The 10,000-nt window shown below is 50.6% G+C and overlaps 1 protein-coding gene across 2 annotated transcripts in view; it reads left to right on the top strand.

Annotated features, from left to right (window-relative positions):
• Positions 1 to 10,000, top strand: part of LOC109975771 (MICAL-like protein 1) — a 16,638-nt gene that overhangs the window by 3,026 nt on the left and 3,612 nt on the right. For both annotated transcript variants that reach the window (XM_065964858.1, XM_065964857.1), the window contains 3 exons: positions 9,006 to 9,505; positions 9,694 to 9,745; positions 9,820 to 10,000. The exon at positions 9,820 to 10,000 is cut by the window's right edge and continues 873 nt beyond it. In XM_065964858.1, coding sequence (XP_065820930.1) covers positions 9,006 to 9,505; positions 9,694 to 9,745; positions 9,820 to 10,000 — 733 coding nt within the window. The remainder of the gene's footprint in view (positions 1 to 9,005; positions 9,506 to 9,693; positions 9,746 to 9,819) is intronic.

The following is a 10,000-nucleotide window of genomic DNA, read 5'->3' as shown; positions in this document are numbered from 1 at the left end:
AGAGGTCATGGAGGTGTGTCTGATCATGGTCATGGAGGTGTGTCTGATAGAGGTCATGGAGGTGTGTCTGATAGAGGTCATGGAGGTGTGTCTGATAGAGGTCATGGAGGTGTGTCTGATCGAGGTCATGGAGGTGTGTCTGATAGAGGTCATGGAGGTGTGTCTGATAGAGGTCATGGAGGTGTGTCTGATAGAGGTCATGGAGGTGTGTCTGATCGAGGTCATGGAGGTGTGTCTGATAGAGGTCATGGAGGTGTGTCTGATAGAGGTCATGGAGGTGTGTCTGATAGAGGTCATGGAGGTGTGTCTGATAGAGGTCATGGAGGTGTGTCTGATAGAGGTCATGGAGGTGTGTCTGATAGAGGTCATGGAGGTGTGTCTGATAGAGGTCATGGAGGTGTGTCTGATAGAGGTCATGGAGGTGTGTCTGATCATGGTCATGGAGGTGTGTCTGATCGAGGTCATGGAGGTGTGTCTGATCGAGGTCATGGAGGTGTGTCTGATAGAGGTCATGGAGGTGTGTCTGATCATGGTCATGGAGGTGTGTCTGATCATGGTCATGGAGGTGTGTCTGATAGAGGTCATGGAGGTGTGTCTGATAGAGGTCATGGAGGTGTGTCTGATAGAGGTCATGGAGGTGTGTCTGATAGAGGTCATGGAGGTGTGTCTGATCATGGTCATGGAGGTGTGTCTGATCGAGGTCATGGAGGTGTGTCTGATAGAGGTCATGGAGGTGTGTCTGATCATGGTCATGGAGGTGTGTCTGATAGAGGTCATGGAGGTGTGTCTGATAGAGGTCATGGAGGTGTGTCTGATAGAGGTCATGGAGGTGTGTCTGATAGAGGTCATGGAGGTGTGTCTGATCATGGTCATGGAGGTGTGTCTGATAGAGGTCATGGAGGTGTGTCTGATAGAGGTCATGGAGGTGTGTCTGATCATGGTCATGGAGGTGTGTCTGATAGAGGTCATGGAGGTGTGTCTGATCGAGGTCATGGAGGTGTGTCTGATAGAGGTCATGGAGGTGTGTCTGATCATGGTCATGGAGGTGTGTCTGATAGAGGTCATGGAGGTGTGTCTGATAGAGGTCATGGAGGTGTGTCTGATAGAGGTCATGGAGGTGTGTCTGATAGAGGTCATGGAGGTGTGTCTGATAGAGGTCATGGAGGTGTGTCTGATCGAGGTCATGGAGGTGTGTCTGATCGAGGTCATGGAGGTGTGTCTGATAGAGGTCATGGAGGTGTGTCTGATAGAGGTCATGGAGGTGTGTCTGATCATGGTCATGGAGGTGTGTCTGATAGAGGTCATGGAGGTGTGTCTGATAGAGGTCATGGAGGTGTGTCTGATCGAGGTCATGGAGGTGTGTCTGATAGAGGTCATGGAGGTGTGTCTGATCGAGGTCATGGAGGTGTGTCTGATCATGGTCATGGAGGTGTGTCTGATCATGGTCATGGAGGTGTGTCTGATAGAGGTCATGGAGGTGTGTCTGATAGAGGTCATGGAGGTGTGTCTGATAGAGGTCATGGAGGTGTGTCTGATCATGGTCATGGAGGTGTGTCTGATAGAGGTCATGGAGGTGTGTCTGATAGAGGTCATGGAGGTGTGTCTGATAGAGGTCATGGAGGTGTGTCTGATAGAGGTCATGGAGGTGTGTCTGATAGAGGTCATGGAGGTGTGTCTGATCATGGTCATGGAGGTGTGTCTGATAGAGGTCATGGAGGTGTGTCTGATCATGGTCATGGAGGTGTGTCTGATAGAGGTCATGGAGGTGTGTCTGATAGAGGTCATGGAGGTGTGTCTGATAGAGGTCATGGAGGTGTGTCTGATAGAGGTCATGGAGGTGTGTCTGATCGAGGTCATGGAGGTGTGTCTGATAGAGGTCATGGAGGTGTGTCTGATAGAGGTCATGGAGGTGTGTCTGATCATGGTCATGGAGGTGTGTCTGATAGAGGTCATGGAGGTGTGTCTGATAGAGGTCATGGAGGTGTGTCTGATAGAGGTCATGGAGGTGTGTCTGATAGAGGTCATGGAGGTGTGTCTGATAGAGGTCATGGAGGTGTGTCTGATCGAGGTCATGGAGGTGTGTCTGATAGAGGTCATGGAGGTGTGTCTGATAGAGGTCATGGAGGTGTGTCTGATCGAGGTCATGGAGGTGTGTCTGATAGAGGTCATGGAGGTGTGTCTGATCGAGGTCATGGAGGTGTGTCTGATCATGGTCATGGAGGTGTGTCTGATAGAGGTCATGGAGGTGTGTCTGATCATGGTCATGGAGGTGTGTCTGATAGAGGTCATGGAGGTGTGTCTGATCATGGTCATGGAGGTGTGTCTGATCGAGGTCATGGAGGTGTGTCTGATAGAGGTCATGGAGGTGTGTCTGATAGAGGTCATGGAGGTGTGTCTGATCATGGTCATGGAGGTGTGTCTGATCGAGGTCATGGAGGTGTGTCTGATAGAGGTCATGGAGGTGTGTCTGATCATGGTCATGGAGGTGTGTCTGATAGAGGTCATGGAGGTGTGTCTGATCGAGGTCATGGAGGTGTGTCTGATCATGGTCATGGAGGTGTGTCTGATAGAGGTCATGGAGGTGTGTCTGATCATGGTCATGGAGGTGTGTCTGATAGAGGTCATGGAGGTGTGTCTGATCGAGGTCATGGAGGTGTGTCTGATAGAGGTCATGGAGGTGTGTCTGATCATGGTCATGGAGGTGTGTCTGATAGAGGTCATGGAGGTGTGTCTGATCGAGGTCATGGAGGTGTGTCTGATCATGGTCATGGAGGTGTGTCTGATAGAGGTCATGGAGGTGTGTCTGATAGAGGTCATGGAGGTGTGTCTGATCATGGTCATGGAGGTGTGTCTGATAGAGGTCATGGAGGTGTGTCTGATCATGGTCATGGAGGTGTGTCTGATCATGGTCATGGAGGTGTGTCTGATAGAGGTCATGGAGGTGTGTCTGATAGAGGTCATGGAGGTGTGTCTGATCATGGTCATGGAGGTGTGTCTGATCGAGGTCATGGAGGTGTGTCTGATAGAGGTCATGGAGGTGTGTCTGATAGAGGTCATGGAGGTGTGTCTGATCATGGTCATGGAGGTGTGTCTGATAGAGGTCATGGAGGTGTGTCTGATCATGGTCATGGAGGTGTGTCTGATCATGGTCATGGAGGTGTGTCTGATAGAGGTCATGGAGGTGTGTCTGATAGAGGTCATGGAGGTGTGTCTGATCATGGTCATGGAGGTGTGTCTGATAGAGGTCATGGAGGTGTGTCTGATCATGGTCATGGAGGTGTGTCTGATCATGGTCATGGAGGTGTGTCTGATCGAGGTCATGGAGGTGTGTCTGATCATGGTCATGGAGGTGTGTCTGATCGAGGTCATGGAGGTGTGTCTGATCATGGTCATGGAGGTGTGTCTGATCGAGGTCATGGAGGTGTGTCTGATAGAGGTCATGGAGGTGTGTCTGATAGAGGTCATGGAGGTGTGTCTGATCATGGTCATGGAGGTGTGTCTGATCATGGTCATGGAGGTGTGTCTGATAGAGGTCATGGAGGTGTGTCTGATAGAGGTCATGGAGGTGTGTCTGATCATGGTCATGGAGGTGTGTCTGATAGAGGTCATGGAGGTGTGTCTGATCGAGGTCATGGAGGTGTGTCTGATAGAGGTCATGGAGGTGTGTCTGATAGAGGTCATGGAGGTGTGTCTGATAGAGGTCATGGAGGTGTGTCTGATAGAGGTCATGGAGGTGTGTCTGATAGAGGTCATGGAGGTGTGTCTGATAGAGGTCATGGAGGTGTGTCTGATAGAGGTCATGGAGGTGTGTCTGATCGAGGTCATGGAGGTGTGTCTGATAGAGGTCATGGAGGTGTGTCTGATCATGGTCATGGAGGTGTGTCTGATCATGGTCATGGAGGTGTGTCTGATCGAGGTCATGGAGGTGTGTCTGATCATGGTCATGGAGGTGTGTCTGATCGAGGTCATGGAGGTGTGTCTGATCATGGTCATGGAGGTGTGTCTGATCGAGGTCATGGAGGTGTGTCTGATAGAGGTCATGGAGGTGTGTCTGATAGAGGTCATGGAGGTGTGTCTGATCATGGTCATGGAGGTGTGTCTGATCATGGTCATGGAGGTGTGTCTGATAGAGGTCATGGAGGTGTGTCTGATCATGGTCATGGAGGTGTGTCTGATCATGGTCATGGAGGTGTGTCTGATCATGGTCATGGAGGTGTGTCTGATCATGGTCATGGAGGTGTGTCTGATAGAGGTCATGGAGGTGTGTCTGATCATGGTCATGGAGGTGTGTCTGATCATGGTCATGGAGGTGTGTCTGATCGAGGTCATGGAGGTGTGTCTGATAGAGGTCATGGAGGTGTGTCTGATAGAGGTCATGGAGGTGTGTCTGATAGAGGTCATGGAGGTGTGTCTGATCATGGTCATGGAGGTGTGTCTGATAGAGGTCATGGAGGTGTGTCTGATCATGGTCATGGAGGTGTGTCTGATAGAGGTCATGGAGGTGTGTCTGATAGAGGTCATGGAGGTGTGTCTGATAGAGGTCATGGAGGTGTGTCTGATAGAGGTCATGGAGGTGTGTCTGATCATGGTCATGGAGGTGTGTCTGATCATGGTCATGGAGGTGTGTCTGATAGAGGTCATGGAGGTGTGTCTGATCATGGTCATTGGAGTGTGTGTCTGATCATTGTCATGGAGGTGTGTCTGATAGAGGTCATGGAGGTGTGTCTGATAGAGGTCATGGAGGTGTGTCTGATAGAGGTCATGGAGGTGTGTCTGATAGAGGTCATGGAGGTGTGTCTGATCAGTGGTCATGGAGGTGTGTCTGATCATGGTCATGGAGGTGTGTCTGATAGAGGTCATGGAGGTGTGTCTGATCATGGTCATGGAGGTGTGTCTGATCATGGTCATGGAGGTGTGTCTGATCGAGGTCATGGAGGTGTGTCTGATCATGGTCATGGAGGTGTGTCTGATAGAGGTCATGGAGGTGTGTCTGATAGAGGTCATGGAGGTGTGTCTGATCAGTGGTCATGGAGGTGTGTCTGATCATGGTCATGGAGGTGTGTCTGATAGAGGGTCATGGAGGTGTGTCTGATAGAGGTCATGGAGGTGTGTCTGATAGAGGTCATGGAGGTGTGTCTGATCATGGTCATGGAGGTGTGTCTGATAGAGGTCATGGAGGTGTGTCTGATAGAGGTCATGGAGGTGTGTCTGATAGAGGTCATGGAGGTGTGTCTGATCGAGGTCATGGAGGTGTGTCTGATAGAGGTCATGGAGGTGTGTCTGATAGAGGTCATGGAGGTGTGTCTGATAGAGGTCATGGAGGTGTGTCTGATCGAGGTCATGGAGGTGTGTCTGATAGAGGTCATGGAGGTGTGTCTGATAGAGGTCATGGAGGTGTGTCTGATCATGGTCATGGAGGTGTGTCTGATAGAGGTCATGGAGGTGTGTCTGATAGAGGTCATGGAGGTGTGTCTGATAGAGGTCATGGAGGTGTGTCTGATAGAGGTCATGGAGGTGTGTCTGATAGAGGTCATGGAGGTGTGTCTGATAGAGGTCATGGAGGTGTGTCTGATCATGGTCATGGAGGTGTGTCTGATAGAGGTCATGGAGGTGTGTCTGATCGAGGTCATGGAGGTGTGTCTGATAGAGGTCATGGAGGTGTGTCTGATAGAGGTCATGGAGGTGTGTCTGATCATGGTCATGGAGGTGTGTCTGATCATGGTCATGGAGGTGTGTCTGATAGAGGTCATGGAGGTGTGTCTGATAGAGGTCATGGAGGTGTGTCTGATAGAGGTCATGGAGGTGTGTCTGATAGAGGTCATGGAGGTGTGTCTGATAGAGGTCATGGAGGTGTGTCTGATCATGGTCATGGAGGTGTGTCTGATAGAGGTCATGGAGGTGTGTCTGATCGAGGTCATGGAGGTGTGTCTGATAGAGGTCATGGAGGTGTGTCTGATAGAGGTCATGGAGGTGTGTCTGATCATGGTCATGGAGGTGTGTCTGATCATGGTCATGGAGGTGTGTCTGATAGAGGTCATGGAGGTGTGTCTGATCATGGTCATGGAGGTGTGTCTGATAGAGGTCATGGAGGTGTGTCTGATCATGGTCATGGAGGTGTGTCTGATAGAGGTCATGGAGGTGTGTCTGATAGAGGTCATGGAGGTGTGTCTGATAGAGGTCATGGAGGTGTGTCTGATAGAGGTCATGGAGGTGTGTCTGATAGAGGTCATGGAGGTGTGTCTGATCATGGTCATGGAGGTGTGTCTGATAGAGGTCATGGAGGTGTGTCTGATAGAGGTCATGGAGGTGTGTCTGATAGAGGTCATGGAGGTGTGTCTGATCGAGGTCATGGAGGTGTGTCTGATAGAGGTCATGGAGGTGTGTCTGATAGAGGTCATGGAGGTGTGTCTGATCGAGGTCATGGAGGTGTGTCTGATCATGGTCATGGAGGTGTGTCTGATAGAGGTCATGGAGGTGTGTCTGATAGAGGTCATGGAGGTGTGTCTGATAGAGGTCATGGAGGTGTGTCTGATAGAGGTCATGGAGGTGTGTCTGATAGAGGTCATGGAGGTGTGTCTGATAGAGGTCATGGAGGTGTGTCTGATCATGGTCATGGAGGTGTGTCTGATAGAGGTCATGGAGGTGTGTCTGATAGAGGTCATGGAGGTGTGTCTGATAGAGGTCATGGAGGTGTGTCTGATCATGGTCATGGAGGTGTGTCTGATCATGGTCATGGAGGTGTGTCTGATCGAGGTCATGGAGGTGTGTCTGATCATGGTCATGGAGGTGTGTCTGATAGAGGTCATGGAGGTGTGTCTGATCGAGGTCATGGAGGTGTGTCTGATCATGGTCATGGAGGTGTGTCTGATAGAGGTCATGGAGGTGTGTCTGATCGAGGTCATGGAGGTGTGTCTGATCATGGTCATGGAGGTGTGTCTGATAGAGGTCATGGAGGTGTGTCTGATAGAGGTCATGGAGGTGTGTCTGATAGAGGTCATGGAGGTGTGTCTGATCATGGTCATGGAGGTGTGTCTGATAGAGGTCATGGAGGTGTGTCTGATCATGGTCATGGAGGTGTGTCTGATAGAGGTCATGGAGGTGTGTCTGATCATGGTCATGGAGGTGTGTCTGATAGAGGTCATGGAGGTGTGTCTGATAGAGGTCATGGAGGTGTGTCTGATCGAGGTCATGGAGGTGTGTCTGATAGAGGTCATGGAGGTGTGTCTGATAGAGGTCATGGAGGTGTGTCTGATAGAGGTCATGGAGGTGTGTCTGATAGAGGTCATGGAGGTGTGTCTGATAGAGGTCATGGAGGTGTGTCTGATCATGGTCATGGAGGTGTGTCTGATAGAGGTCATGGAGGTGTGTCTGATAGAGGTCATGGAGGTGTGTCTGATCGAGGTCATGGAGGTGTGTCTGATAGAGGTCATGGAGGTGTGTCTGATAGAGGTCATGGAGGTGTGTCTGATCATGGTCATGGAGGTGTGTCTGATCATGGTCATGGAGGTGTGTCTGATCATGGTCATGGAGGTGTGTCTGATCATGGTCATGGAGGTGTGTCTGATAGAGGTCATGGAGGTGTGTCTGATAGAGGTCATGGAGGTGTGTCTGATCATGGTCATGGAGGTGTGTCTGATCATGGTCATGGAGGTGTGTCTGATAGAGGTCATGGAGGTGTGTCTGATCGAGGTCATGGAGGTGTGTCTGATAGAGGTCATGGAGGTGTGTCTGATCGAGGTCATGGAGGTGTGTCTGATAGAGGTCATGGAGGTGTGTCTGATCATGGTCATGGAGGTGTGTCTGATCATGGTCATGGAGGTGTGTCTGATAGAGGTCATGGAGGTGTGTCTGATAGAGGTCATGGAGGTGTGTCTGATAGAGGTCATGGAGGTGTGTCTGATAGAGGTCATGGAGGTGTGTCTGATCATGGTCATGGAGGTGTGTCTGATAGAGGTCATGGAGGTGTGTCTGATCATGGTCATGGAGGTGTGTCTGATAGAGGTCATGGAGGTGTGTCTGATCGAGGTCATGGAGGTGTGTCTGATAGAGGTCATGGAGGTGTGTCTGATAGAGGTCATGGAGGTGTGTCTGATCATGGTCATGGAGGTGTGTCTGATCATGGTCATGGAGGTGTGTCTGATCATGGTCATGGAGGTGTGTCTGATCGAGGTCATGGAGGTGTGTCTGATAGAGGTCATGGAGGTGTGTCTGATCATGGTCATGGAGGTGTGTCTGATAGAGGTCATGGAGGTGTGTCTGATCATGGTCATGGAGGTGTGTCTGATAGAGGTCATGGAGGTGTGTCTGATAGAGGTCATGGAGGTGTGTCTGATAGAGGTCATGGAGGTGTGTCTGATCGAGGTCATGGAGGTGTGTCTGATAGAGGTCATGGAGGTGTGTCTGATAGAGGTCATGGAGGTGTGTCTGATAGAGGTCATGGAGGTGTGTCTGATCATGGTCATGGAGGTGTGTCTGATAGAGGTCATGGAGGTGTGTCTGATCATGGTCATGGAGGTGTGTCTGATCATGGTCATGGAGGTGTGTCTGATAGAGGTCATGGAGGTGTGTCTGATCATGGTCATGGAGGTGTGTCTGATAGAGGTCATGGAGGTGTGTCTGATAGAGGTCATGGAGGTGTGTCTGATCATGGTCATGGAGGTGTGTCTGATAGAGGTCATGGAGGTGTGTCTGATAGAGGTCATGGAGGTGTGTCTGATAGAGGTCATGGAGGTGTGTCTGATAGAGGTCATGGAGGTGTGTCTGATAGAGGTCATGGAGGTGTGTCTGATCGAGGTCATGGAGGTGTGTCTGATCATGGTCATGGAGGTGTGTCTGATAGAGGTCATGGAGGTGTGTCTGATAGAGGTCATGGAGGTGTGTCTGATAGAGGTCATGGAGGTGTGTCTGATAGAGGTCATGGAGGTGTGTCTGATCATGGTCATGGAGGTGTGTCTGATCATGGTCATGGAGGTGTGTCTGATCAGCTGATGTTGTTTCTGTTTCAGGTGTAAAGTCTGTCACAGCACTCTGTTAGCGGGCTCCTTCACACGGGGGACAGACGCCGGCTTCTTTTTCTGCACTCACCATCTGACAGACGCTCAAAGTCCCGGTGGTGACCTCAGTCCTCAGCCGGCGGCGTGTACGCTTCAGGACGGTTATTATTCTCTGGGGGGGTTGGCAATCAGCAGTGTCCCTCATTACACTAAAACAACAGTGTCACCAGATGGACCGGTTTGTGAGACCGAGGGGGAAGCGAAAGACAACAGAGAGCTCGCTGCCGGACTGAAGAGCGCCATAAAGAAGCCGGCGCGTCCTCATCGTCCTCAACACGAGGCTGAACCTGCAGACGAGTACACACAAGAAGAAGAGAGAGAGGAGAGAGAGCCCTGCACGCCCTCCTCACCCCGACCACCAGACACCAGGACTCATCCAGTCCCAGCACCCAGACGCATGTTGGACCCTTCTGCAGCCCCTGTTCCTGCGCCCAGGAGACCCCTCGCTGCAGGTAAGTGTAGTGTGTTGATATTTTAGATTCGTCTGCTCCTTTTCATTCAAAATTTTAGATTTTATGTTTCTTTGTCTTTCTTAACTTTATTTTTTGTTTAAATGAAATAAAATGTACAAATAAAAAAGAAATCTCTCTGTGCGTGTTGTGAGGTTACATCCATGTGACTCGTTTTCGTCTCCGTGCAGAAAATGAAAACGACCAGGAGAAAAGTTCTCCTCCTCCTCCTCCTCCACACAGGTAAGACTCCTGACAGATTCTGTTCTCTCTTTAATAAAAGCTCCTCTCAGTGTGCATGCTCTGTCTCCTCTCAGCTCCTTCCGTGGGAGCCCCAAAGTGAGATCAAACCACCCCTGGTTTCACATCGTCCACCCCGGACCCTGGACTCAGCTGCCCCCCGCTCCGCCCCCCGTCCCGGCTCCTCGCTCCAGATTCAGTAAAAGATGTAGCAGACCTAGAATACTTCTTCCCAACCCGTTTGCAGAGGATCTGGAT

This window comes from Labrus bergylta, chromosome 16 (genome assembly GCF_963930695.1).
Source record: "Labrus bergylta chromosome 16, fLabBer1.1, whole genome shotgun sequence".
Classification (NCBI taxonomy): domain Eukaryota; kingdom Metazoa; phylum Chordata; class Actinopteri; order Labriformes; family Labridae; genus Labrus; species Labrus bergylta.
This window is presented reverse-complemented; position numbering and strand designations above follow the sequence as displayed.